Source organism: Phoca vitulina, unplaced genomic scaffold (genome assembly GCF_004348235.1).
Source record: "Phoca vitulina isolate PV1807 unplaced genomic scaffold, GSC_HSeal_1.0 scaffold4, whole genome shotgun sequence".
NCBI lineage: Eukaryota > Metazoa > Chordata > Mammalia > Carnivora > Phocidae > Phoca > Phoca vitulina.
The window spans coordinates 781,301-794,694 of record NW_022589707.1 but is presented as its reverse complement, the minus strand read 5'-3'; the positions used below and the strand labels follow the sequence as shown (position 1 = coordinate 794,694).

At 40.8% G+C, this 13,394-nt stretch overlaps 1 protein-coding gene across 5 annotated transcripts in view; it reads right to left on the bottom strand.

Moving 5' to 3' along the window:
• The window catches only part of EZH2 (enhancer of zeste 2 polycomb repressive complex 2 subunit), a 41,895-nt gene extending 32,438 nt beyond the window's left edge, over positions 1-9,457 (bottom strand). For 2 of the 5 annotated variants that reach the window (XM_032401390.1, XM_032401391.1), the window contains exons 1-2: positions 6,797-9,457; positions 6,063-6,191 (exon numbers count right to left, since the gene is read on the bottom strand). In XM_032401390.1, coding sequence (XP_032257281.1) covers positions 6,063-6,191; positions 6,797-6,913 — 246 coding nt within the window. In that variant the 5' untranslated portion in view covers positions 6,914-9,457. The remainder of the gene's footprint in view (positions 1-6,062; positions 6,192-6,796) is intronic. The other 3 variants (XM_032401392.1, XM_032401389.1, XM_032401388.1) reach the window with 2 other exon arrangements.
• Positions 9,458-13,394: the final 3,937 nt, after the last annotated feature.

Genomic DNA, 13,394 nt, shown 5'->3' with positions numbered 1-13,394 from the left:
GGGAGATGGGCAAAATGGGGGAGGACAGTGAGACAGTTTCCAGTCAGGGAATGACTAAGTCACAGGAATAGAAGGCACAGCAGGGGCACCTGGGTGGCTCAGCTGGTTGAGCAGCCGACTCTTGGTTTCGGCTCAGGTCATGATCTCAGGGTCGAGGGCTCAAGCCCCTTTGAGCTCTGCACTCAACAGGGAATATTCTTGAGATTCTCTTCTCTCTCTGCCCCTCCCCCCGCACGCTCTCTTGCTCCCAACGTGCTCTCTAATAAATTAATTAATTTAAAAAAAAATGAAAGGCACAGCCTAGGGAACATTACCAATTGTACGGGTACAGTGTACGGTGACAGATGGTGGCCACACTGGTGGTGAGCACAGCATGAGGTGCAGAGAAGTTGAATCACTATGTCCTACACCTGAAACTAATGTAACAGGGTGTGTAAACTATACTCAAAAAAAAAAAAAAAAAAAAAATTGGGGGGGGGGCACCTGGATGGCTCAGTTGGTTGAGCGACTGCCTTCGGCTCAGGTCATGATCCTGGAGTCCCGGGATCGAGTCCCGCATCCGGCTCCCTGCTCAGCAGGACATCTGCTTCTCCCCGTGACCCTCCCCCCTCTCGAATGTGCTATCTCTCTCAAATAAATAAATAAAATCTTTAAAAAAAATTTTTCTTTTAAGTGATGGCCCAAATTGGCAGGCACATTTTATCTGGGCAGTAACCTTTTCAAATACAATATATTTTATTATTACTAATATGTTATATGTAGAAAAAGAGATGAGAAAGATTAAAAATCACAGAGGTTGGACTACAGGAACTTCTGCCTTCTGTTTCATGTATTTCAGTGTAATCTGAATTCTCAAGAGTCATTCTGCAGTGGCCTTTCGTCAGAGAGAACGACTGAAGTTTCATTAACCCGACAGATATTCACATGACCTGGTATAAAACTGCCTCAATCAATACAAGGTAGCTCATGAAATCTGTCCAACCCTCCCAAAATGGTACTCCAGTAATATTCTTTTATAAAATCTATTAAGATAAAGCAGAATCCTAAGCAGTAAATTTAAGTCAATCCATGTTATCCCAGAAGTTCTAGGTCTAGTAAAATTTTATTTCTTCAGAGCAATAAACAATTTAACAAAGCAGGCTAGACAAGCATTTCTTCTGCTTCAATCTGTTCTTAAAAGTAGCTGTCAAAATTTGCATTTTGAGAAAAGAACTGATCTTTGTAGATCAGTGATCTTTGATCTTGATCAATGATCTTGATCTTTGTAGTCAGTTAAACAGCTGACTATGTGTGTATATAAAACACCAACTATATACACAATGTTCTAGAAGAAAAACAGCAAATTGAAAGCAACTTCTGGTTTATTAGGTGCACAAAATAAACACTTGACATCTGTGAAAAATTCACTTTCCAAATGTCAGATACAGAATCTTAAGTTAAACTCAGACATTAAGTATATGATATATATTTAATATGATAGTGATATATAAATGCAAACATCATAAGTGACCTTTCTTTTTTTTAAATGACCTCTTGGAATAGCATAAATCGTTTACATTAGTTCCTTTCAAAAAAAAAAAAAAAAAAAAGGAAATCCTCCTTTATGGTCATGTAAGAATCGTTCCATCTATTTCAGCCTAAGGAAAGCCAGAGAGGAAGCTAAGGCTACAGTGATTTGAAAAGTTGTATGGGTGGGAAGGACTGGCAGAGTTACCACAGGACTCAACTCTCCAAATAAATACCAATAAAAGGCTAAAGAAAGGCAAAGAGCTACAGTAAGCAACTTGGAAACTAGTTCCTTGAGGCACCAAGAAAGGATGGCTGTGTTCAGACTAAGAACCATCCATTTATTTCTAAGACATGAGAAAAATGACCTTGCTCCCTGCCGTATTTGCTCAAATGGCTCATGAGAATCTAGACCTACTGGTTCTACAATCCTGAAATTTACAAAGGAAAGAAAGCATGTTACTATATTGCAAGTTGAGAGTGTACTTAAGAGCACTAAATTATATACTGGGTACACTAGTGTATCATTTTTTCTTTGTAAATAGTAACAAAAATTTCTATTTACAATTAACTGAGGAAAGTGCCTTACCAGTCAATAAATAATGCAAGTGTTTACATGTAAATGAGACAATGTTAGCCTTCTCCTTCAATAAAAATAGTAAGTCCAAACTGCAAACATATAACTTACATTGTTATTTTGATAGAAGACTCTCCACCACCCCCACAAAAAATTTGCAAATATCAAACGATAGATCATGAACTCATAGTCATTTCAAGTATTACTAGGAGGATCAAACCTGTATGTATTAAAATGTTTTACTTCTTCATAAATGCGAGGACTATGATGTCTTTCTAATGATCCTGCTGTGTTAGGCATCCTGAAGAAGCCCCACATGTAAATATACACTAAAAATTCTATTTTCATTAGTAAACAAGACACAAAATTCCTACAAGAACATAAATTCTCCTGGGAATCTACAAATGCATACTGGCAGGATATTTTTAAATTACTAAACCAATCATACCACTTGCCCAGAAGACAGACATCATTTGAGCAAGCCTCTCTTTCAGTCATAATACACACAGGTAATAAAAATCTTGGTATGAAGATCAATGAAAATAAGCGCCATTTGGTTTTTAGCAAGAAATGGACAAATGTACAAAAAGAAATGCACTCATAAGAACTGTTTAAGAGTTAACTCCTAAACCAGTTTCTTCATTAAAACTGGAAAAACAGACACATTGAAGAACAGGACTACCGATGCGAAGACTTAGAGAAGATCAAGTTTTTTACTGATAAGACAAAGTAACAAAAGTCAACTAGAAGCAATGGTTTTTTGGGGTTTTGTTTTGTTTTGTTTTGAAGCAATGGTTTTTAAAAACAGCCACATACTCTATCAATAAGGTATGTATCCCTTGGTCTGTGCTCATCATTTAGTGACATTTTTAAGGTGACTGCTCCTTAAAGAGATTAACTAAAGAGCAAAGGAAATAAATGTAAAACATACCGCCACTGTCTTCAAGAATTCAGGAGTATTTTTAAAAAGAAAAATATTGACACATTCTGTATAAAAATTGTATGAGCAACACTGATTAGGTTCTGTAACCTCAACACCAAAAAACAAGTACCCACAAGTATCTTAGAAATACATATTAAGAAAACACTATACTGAAGACGGGGTCTCTAAGTTCAAGTGCAGGGCTCCTTGATCTGAAGTCAGCGTCTACAGCGGCCACTTCGTTAGATCAGGGAGTGTGACCTTTGTCAGACGTTCTTCACTAAAATAACCTAGATAAAAACCAGTCATTTTAAAACTGAGCACATCTACTTTACACGCACAGAAGGGATTAAAGTAGAAGACTTGAGTGAAAAACTGAAAACTGTCGTTGAACGGTCCTCATGCCGCAAAGGATTTAAACTGAAGACAGCACTTACAAAGGATCGGCTTATAAAAATAAGCAGTTAATTAAAACAATGTTATAACAGCACTTCCCAATGTTGAAAGCCACAGACTTTAGGTGTTTGGACCAACATTGCAGTCTGAACTTCTGCCAAGCCTACTACTAGGAAAGTCTTTGCAAAAACACACTAACTTTTATTTATCCTCCTGCTTCTGACCTACTTCGGACTCCAACTTTTAAAGCATATAAAAGAAATTGACATACAGCTGGGAATGCTCAAACTGAAGAAAAATAAAACGGGATACAGTCTCATCTACAAAATAAGGAGATTAGACAGAGATCATTAAAGTCCTTTTCAGTCCTAAAATTTTATTATTTTTATTGTGAGAACACCAAAAGCTTATCACAAACTGCATAAACGTTCAGCTTCCAAAAGTCAGTGATAATGGTTTTAAAGGGGGTTGGGGGTGGGGGAAGTAAAAGATGAATCATTTGAAGCAGAATCAGCTATCAAGAGTAGCTCAAAAACTAACAACCTTGACCAGGTCAGAGTTCCATGCAACAAAAACTGAGTTCCTGAGGCAGGGGGTGATTGCCTTCCTTTCCTCCTATTTTGTGAAAATGATTCTTCTCAATCTGCATGGGGTACTAAGTTTAGAAAACAATTCTGTTTTATTACAATGCTCATTTCTTCTTACTATTTCTCACATAAAGTCACGTTAAAAAGTTAGATATCTTTACATTTATCTCCATTTGACAAAACTAAAAGCAAAATTCAAGTAGTACTCATTTGAATGAACTGTCCTTAAAATTATATTATGAACAACTCAAGTTTATGTACATAAACAATGAACTGTACTCATTCCCTAATGTGTCTGAGCAAAGTGTGCTCTTCTGGGCCCGCATCAGATCACTGGAGCAAGCAAACTGACTAGTCTTCCAAGGCCCAGTGTCCTCGTCCAGGGGGAGAAAAAGGCCTAATACAACTATCACAAAGATTAAAGGAGGTTCATGTGTGCAGAGTACCCAGCACATTGCCAGAAATCATAATTGCTGTGAACTTTTACTTATAAGTATAAGATGGGCTTTCAGTAGCATTTTGAGAGTCGAAATGGGTGGCAAAAAGTATTCCATGGGTGCCTACTTACTTCTCCAAATCCCTAAGATTTATCCTTCCGGGGAGAACAAACAAGGTTTCTTTTTCCTCTACCCTCAAAATTTCCAAAAGGTCACCAGACAAAACTTTCCAAAGAATTACTTAGAAGCCCCATCCTTCTCCCTTTTGAGAACATTCTGACTTGCGTAGAAACGAATCCTTCACCCTTGGTGTATTAATAAAGTCATTTACCTCCACCAGGTAGGCCTGACCTGTCCCAGACGACGCAGAGGTGTCAGCAGCATAGAATACATATTTACACAACTGCAAGCCCAAGCTTTAAAGAGCTGTCACCTGACAAAACGAATAAATGACTAAGAATCATTCCAAGTCATGTGTCACCACCAAGACCACCAGAGCATGATCACAGTCATCACAGGACCAAGCTACTGTGGCAGGACTGACAAGTCCGAGGCCAGCGTGTCTCATGTGCTAGCCAATTACTGCTTATTACAATTTTTTGTTAAGTATCACATCCTCACTGAAAACGTATTTTAGAATAGATCCCACTGTCTAGATGCTTCCTGTGTTTAGACACTCGGAGAAACAACTATCCACTGTGTGGTATAATGTACACTCCGAATCACTTCCCTCCTTCTTCTTGTTTGGGTGCCCGTTCCACTAGCATCCCACCTCCTGAGTCGTGTCTTCCTGTATGGACAGGTACTTACGCTGCAGTGCTTCACCCAAAACCCTCCTGATCAGTTCGATACGTTTTTCAGATTCTGCCATTTTCTTTCTTTTCTTTTTTTTTTTTTTAAACAGGCTCCACGGGGGGGTGGAGGGGGGCCTGAACTCACAACCCCGAGACCAAGACCTGAGCTGAGATCAAGAGTCAGACACTTAACCAACTGAGCCATCCAGGTGCCCCAGGCTTCTGCCATTTTTTCATTTTACTGCCACTGTGTTTTATGTGTCTTTTAATTATAAAACCTGCCATACATTTATTGCCTTCTTTTGAAAATAGGATTAAGATCTATCACCTTCCTTTAGAAAATGCTATAGAAAAGGACTTCTGATCTCTCAACATTGAATTTAAAAATTCGTAGAGAGCCTTAGAATTTGAACAAAACGTTCAAATAATAAAAAACTTTCATAGTCCATGAACATGAATGAAAAGGAAACATTTCTTATAGCATAGCTAATTTATATTAAGGGGCAGAAAAAAAACTGTGAGTCAGAAAGCCTTGCTCTAAACAGTGATCTGATGAGGCCGTTAAAGAGCATTTAACTTAACAGTTTTTTTAAATCAACAATCCTATAAAAATCTACACACCTACCTGGTAACAGGGAAAATATATGCTAAACACTACAGCTCTCGTATAGGAGTAACTAGTAGGTTACCTAAGGCAGCCACTCATAGTTGCACATGAAAAAGAAAGAACAATAAAAAGATGGACATCCTGAGGTAAATGACTTCCTATCAATAACCAACCAACATTGCAACAGCAAAAACCAGAATGCACTGATAATTACTGCAGTGCGTGAGTTAACCAACCTCCCTGGTCCCGCGCAATGAGCTCACAGAAGTCAGGATGTGCACAGGCTGTATCCTTCGCTGCTTCCATTCTTGGTTTAAGATTTCCGTTCTTTCCAAAATTTTCTGACGATTGGAACTAAACATACTCTTTAAAAAAATGAAGGAGAGGAGAAGAGAAATTGTTCATTGTTAGAAAATTCATAGTATCTCTAACGCAGGTTAAAATCTAGTGATTTCTCAAAAATAACAGGAGCATTCCTTCAAACACATATAGATTTTACACTAAACTGTAGTTTCCCACATTCGAATAACACAAAAGCACCACACGGATTATTTTATTAAGAGTGGGCGGGGACCAGAAAATCATTCCATCCTTTCTTTGTTAACATCATATAAAAACAAAATCACAATGACTTTAGAAACATAAAACCCTGAAACACATCCCTTTATATTTGGGTCCCCAATCTGCATGTGCAACACAAAGGATACACTAAAAAGATAGTGATTTCAAAGCAGAGTGACTAGCCATTAGATTACAATCTTTCCATTCTCGTTACCGTGCCTGGGACCATCTTTAGGTTAATTAAGACAGATCAAGGCCCTGGGTTTCCCAGCCTTCATTTATCTTACTACAAATATGACCTTGGCTGAAAATGGACTTATCTTGCAAATTGAAACTTATCTTGGGGGGAGGGGGGGGACGATCCTTAACCTTAACCATGGGTGCGCTCCACAGAAGATAAAAGCTGTACCTTCACTTCGTCAGCCCGCCTGAACCGCTTGAGCTGCCGCAGTCGCATGTACTCTGATTTTACACGCTTGCGCCAACAAACCGGTCCCTTCTCAGATTTCTTCCCAGTCTGGCCCATGATTATTCTAAAAGCAATGGTTTCACATTAAAATCACTAATCTAACCAGCCTGAATATGATCACTTGTGCTTTCATCCCCAGCAAACTAACAATCAACAAAAGAAACAGTACATGATGCCGGTGACACATGCGAGAAGGGTGCTCACTCGGGCTGCAGGGTTACATCCGTAAAACAGTTCGTTCACCGTCTAAGTTTTGATTGAATACAACTTTTAAAAGATATTTTTATTGACAAAGGCTCTCCACTCCTAAAAAGCAGCCGTCTTACAGAAATGTGATCCCATTACAGAAAGGAAGCATACTACAACAAGCTAGTTTTTAGTCTATGAGATCCACACTTCTGGAGGAAAAAAAAATGTAGACATGTTACTCTAAGTTTTTCATCATCAAGTCAGCAGGTTCAGGCATAAATGAATAACATAACTGAAAACGAGAAATGTGAAAAAGAAAAATGTACGTGCAGCAATAAAGTAAAAAATATATAGTACAACGTACAACAAATGTACAAATGAAAGCGGTCCCCCTGCACACACTTTTAACCGTGCTTCTCGCTGTCAACACTGAGAAGTTTGTATTTCTGCCTCTTGTACACCTTTACTCACATGAGGGGTTTCTCAGCTAGCAAACCAGAAATGAAGCAAATGCCAAGTAAATTCTTCAGCCTTATCTTCAGTTGCAGGCTCTAGGAACCAATTCTGTTTAAATGTGGGGACCGCCTATAGTCCCCCAGGTGCCTAAGTCATACGACAGAGTAGTCCCCATTTTAAGTCTAAACAAGTGTCCTCTTCTAGAACATCTGCTTCTCAAAGTATTAAAATCACACTTGTGCCTTCAAAAGATTAGGACATTTCTCTGTCAGACGCTGCAAAGGTGGTGCCACATTAAGGATGTTTGCTTTCATTTATCTAGGAACAAAGGAAAGCCAGAATTTTTTAAATAAAAGGGAAGGGGGAGACTGACATTCTGGAAAGAGCCGCTGAGCAGCAGAGGGGGTTAGACAGGGCTGCAGTAGTCTTTGCACAAGAGAGGAGGGTAGCTTCTCCCACCACACTGGTGATGAGGAAAGTAAAGGAATTCAAGAGTCACTTAAGAGAAAACTTGGTGATGACTTAAATATGGGAGTGGATGGTGTTCTGGCTTGAATAGCCAGTAACTAAGTAGGGCTTCATTTACCTGTCCACATAAAACCCTCGGGCACAGAGAAATCACCTAAGGAGACAAGATTTAGAGAAAACAGGCCGGAGGTCAGTGGGTAACTTTCTGTCAGAATACCCACCCACCAATGACAAAGAAAGCAGCCTCGTGGATTACTCAGGCTGAAAGAGGGGTGAGATAAGCACAGGATAACCGAGTACTAGGAACCCGGCCCTGAATATACAAAGATAAATGACACAGAACTTGCCCTCGTGGAGCTTAGGTCCCACCCAACAAGCTGAAGAGAAGAAAATACAGTATGAGATATACAGGAAAAAGTCCAGGGGAGGGAGTGGCAGGAAAGGTGACAACTCAACCTTCAAAGTTGAGCTGGATTTCCAAAGGCCAAGAAAGAACAGAAGGGACCCTAAGGTATGAGCAGGGAACAGCTGGGTATGGGGCTCTGCCCAGATAACAAAGATGGACACCAAACTAGCTAAAGACCCCAAATTACAAGCACTGAGGGAATGAGAAGAATGAAGAGATTTCAGAACTTGAGCTAAGTCAGTTGGATGAGGCCACAGAGATAACTGAGAAGGTTCCAAGCGTGACCTTGCCTTTGGGAGCAAAGGTAGACCCAGAAAGACTGGACTCAGGAAGATGACCCCATCTTTGAGGCAAAGTACAAGTGAGGATGACAGAAGATGGTGAGGTAGGCCAAAAAGACACCGAAGTCAGGAAAAAAATGGGCTTTATTTAAGAAATAACTGTGGTAATCGTTTGCTTTCATATCTGCTAGTTAAGAGATGAGCTCAAGTAAGTCTATACAAATTATTTTCAGACCTGTAGCACTTCAAAGGCCTAGGAACTAGAAGGGAAAGCCATCAGATAAAAAGGGATTATCCTGCTTCCTTAGCTCCCAGACTGACCCACAACTAGTCCGTCCGCAGCCTTGACAAACTCTGGGTCCTGTGCAGGTGCTGCCCGTGCACCTGACGGACTTGGGAGCAGGGTCCTGGCGCTAACCTGCCCCCAGCGTGCGGTACCCGGGGGTACCACAGTTCATTTCTTTAAGGTGCACATCTGCACTGGTGCAGAGATAGCGTTACACCAGTTAGCATTCCGTGTTTTCATACTAGAACCTCCCTGTGGAAGAGTGTGGAGTCCCTTCCATGGTGTTCCTACCAGTAGTAGCAACGTCTCTGATGAAGTATGTCACAACAAAAGTCCCTCTGACCAAAGGTATTAATTGTACAAGTTGCAAGATAAGAACACAACATTTCAAAATTGATTCTGGAACCAACCTCTCTGTAAGATGGCATGTATGGCAAGATTTCCATGCTTAGAAATTTCACACAGCTCTTCCAAATAAAGAAGTATATAAGTGAAGGTGTTAAGCCATAGGATGATCTGGTAACTATGCACAATAGAGAGAAATAAGAAAAATTACGGTATGGGCGCCTGGGTGGCTCAGTTGGTTAAGCGGCTGCCTTCGGCTCAAGTCATGATCCTGGAGTCCCGGGATCGAGTCCCATATCGGGCTCCTGCTTGGCAGAGAGTCTGCTTCTCCCTCTGACCCTCCCCCTTCTCATACTCTCTCTCTTTCTTACTCTCTCTCTCTCAAATAAAAATCTTTTAAAAAGAAAAGAAAAATTATGGTAATTCACCTATGGGAATTATCCAAATACAAGGATCCTGACCTCTGAATAACAATCTAAGAAATAAATCTAAAAGTGTGCAGACTGTTCTTTGAACCCATAGGGATAAACAGGCTAGTCGACTAAAAAAGTAATGAAATTTAAGGTACCATTTAGAAGAATGTTTTACAATAAATCCCCTCCCACTATCATAGCATTTACAACATATTAAAATCATATTTTCATGTTTTTCACTCCAGTTCATCCCCACTGGAAGTTCTTCAGTAGCAAGAACCATTCTTATTCATTTTAAAATCTCAGAGCCTGGCTGTGTGCCTGGCAAATACATTACTTTTTTTGAGAGAGAGAGAAAGAGAGCACACTCACGCGTGCACACACAAGCGGGGGTAGGGGCAGAGAGAGAGGGAGAAATAGGCTCCCCACTGAGCAGGATCTCAGGACCCTGAGATCATGAACTGAGCCAAAGGCTTAACCAACGGAGCCACCCAGGCGCCCCTGGCAAATACATTTTAAAACAAGCAAAAACAAAACACGTCTACTAACATATACCAATGGTGAACTGCTCACAAAATCTAGGTGTGCCACAAGGTATGAAAAGGAAGGGTGGGGACTCCCAGGCGTGGGCAAGGAAAATGAGGGAAATGTACCCCACCACCAAGAAACCGCCAAGGAGATGAGTCTCAGGACAATTCAGACCCCACGGTCAAGAGATCCTGAATATAAAACCTGGAGCTTCTGGAATTTCTTTTTACTAAGCAAGTACTACAAGGATAACATCAGTACCTCCAAGTTGGTTGCCAACACCAAACACACAGAATCACCTAGTTCTAAGCATGCAGTAAGCCTCCAAACGTCAGCCAGCCCCTCACCCTTCCCAATGAATGACAGCCTCGAATGAGGTCTTCTGACTCTGCTTTCCACCATACCAAAGCCCAGTAAGTATTAAGTTCCAAACATTCATATACTGGCAGGAAGAAACCTGTATTAAAATAACGTGCCATTAAATGGATGAGGATTGGGACGCTGGGTGGCTTAATCAGTTAAACGTCAGACTCTTGGTTTCGGCGCAGGTCATGATATCATCATGGGATCGAGCCCCGCGTCTGGCTCTGAGTGTGGAGCCAGCTTCAGATTCTCTCTCCCTCTCTGTCCTGCTCTCTATCAAATAAATAAATAAAATACTTAAAAATAAATAAATAAATTTAAAAAATGGATGAGGATTTGTAAATACGTCCGATTTTTAGATTTCTCATTCAAAAGATTTGTTTAGTTCCATAAGTAAAATGGCACTAGTAGGATTTTTGTCCAGGATATGAAAAGGATTTCTCTTATTCAAAACAGAGTATAGCTCTAGTCGTTAAAACAAGACTCTACCCATATACAGTAAAACTAAAACAACAGGTTTTAATTCAAAAGACAAACCAGATTATGGCAGGAAACCATCAAAACCTTCATACAATGCAGTAAAACCTTACAGAATAACATAAATATAGTTTACATAAAATTAAGGAAAATTACATAGTCTACAGTCTATTTTATGAATCAAACCAAGCTCTAAGAGTCTGCACACCATGCCCTGTGAGCCAGCTTTGCCCCAGAGCAGACAAGGTGTCGTCTGCGCCACCCCGCATCAGCTCACCTTCTCTGGAAACCTCCCACCAACCCTCCTCTGAGGACTCCCACCTACATGACACCAGGGCCACCGCTCCCTGCCGACAGTCACCAGTACACACTGGATACATGACCAGACTGGTCTGGTCACAGGGAAAATCTCAGGAGGCTCCCTGCAAAGTGAGGACAAGAATGCTCACTCTTTTCCACTTAGATTCAAACCTGGATATACATTGCCCAAACAATTGCTGGAATCCAACTCACAAACATGAGAGAAGAGCCTGCAAAAAACAGTCAATAACAGCAAAAGAAAAAACACCCAAAGCCAAGAAATGGACTCTAATCACCTCACCGAGCCCTGAACCAGGCATGCTTTGCCAAACCCAACTCCAGAACTTCAGTTACGAGCCAAGAAAATCTTTTTTTTTTTTCTTAAACCAGTCTGGATTAGGTGTTCTTGCCACGTGAAATACAGAGGGGTCTGAGATACATTCTTGGTATTGGGATTACATGTCCAACAATGCCTGAAGTAAGAGAGATGTGCTCTGGCGACCACCTCCTCAGAGGGACCAGTTACAACAGGGTGGCTCTGCTTCCTGCACACCTGGTAAGGAGCCCCGCCCTCTCGGGTTTCGACAGCCCCAGCCATGTGCCAGGACACAAGTCTCCACCCCTTAGGGGACCAGGACACAAAGCCCAAGAATCAGCTTTCTTCTCTCGCAGGTCCAACCGGTAAAGGGCCTTTACCTGAGGTGGCATCCTTGCCCCTCCCTACTGAGTGACCAATGACAAAAAATTAAAAAAAAAAAAAGTTCCCTAGGCATTTTCAGTTCCTCTGATGCCTTTCTTTAAAGGTTCTTCATTCCTAAATGATTTGCTGAATCAAGGCACTGGCCATTTTTTTAGTGTTGCTGGGTTCTGTTTCTACTTAAGAAAACTAAACAATAAACTACATGTACTACTTAGCCTCCCTAACTAAATTGATAGCACTACCTCTGACTCTTTACTGACTATCAGACTCAGTAAGGTCAAATCGAAACCTACCAAAATTTAAGTAATACGACTACAATATTCTTGATGTCCTTCCCTAACTAAGACGTCTTTTTACTTCCCAGTGAGACTGCCATCAAATTGCCGACTCTGAAAAGCTGCCAGTCTTCAACAGTGTTTGTTTCAAATGCTTTGACGGTAGCTGTTAGTCTCATTTAATAATTGCATTTTTTTATTTTTTTTAAGTTGAGCTCTGTGCCCAACATGGGGCTCAAACTCATAACCCCTAGATCAAATCTCAGGCTCTACTGACTCAGCCAGCCAGGCACCCCAATTTTTTAAAAATTTATTTATTTTAGAGAGAGAGGGAGAGAGAAAAAGAATCCTCAAGCAGACTTCCCACTGAACCCTGAGCACGGAGCCCAATGGAGGCAGGGCTCAATCCCAGGACCCTGAGATCATGACCTGAGCCAAAATCAAGAGCTGGTCCCTTATAAGATCTTGCCATTTGCAACGACGTGGATGGAACTGGAGGGTATTATGCTGAGCGAAATAAGTCAAACAGAGAAAGACATGTATCATATGACCTCACTGATATGAGGAATTCTTAATCTCAGGAAACAAACTGAGGGTTGCTGGAGTGGGGGGTGGGGTGGGAGGGATGGGGTGACTGGGTGATGGACACTGGGGAGGGTATGTGTTTTGGTAAGCGCTGTGAATTGTGCAAGACTGTTGAATCTCAGATCTGTACCTCTGAAACAAATAATGCAATATATGTTAAGAAAGAAAAAAAGAAGAAGAAGAATGTAGCAGGAGGGGAAGAATGAAGGGGGGGAAATCGGAGGGGGAGAAGAACCATGAGAGACAATGGACTCTGAAAAACAAACTGAGGGTTCTAGAGGGGAGGGGGGTGGGAGGATGGGTTAGCCTGGTGATGGGTATTGAGGAGGGCACGTTCTGCACGGAGCACTGGGTGTTATGCACAAACAATGAATCATGGAACACTATATATAAAACTAATGATGTAATGTATGGGGATTAACATAACAATAAAAAAATTAAAAAAAATAAAATATATCACACCAAA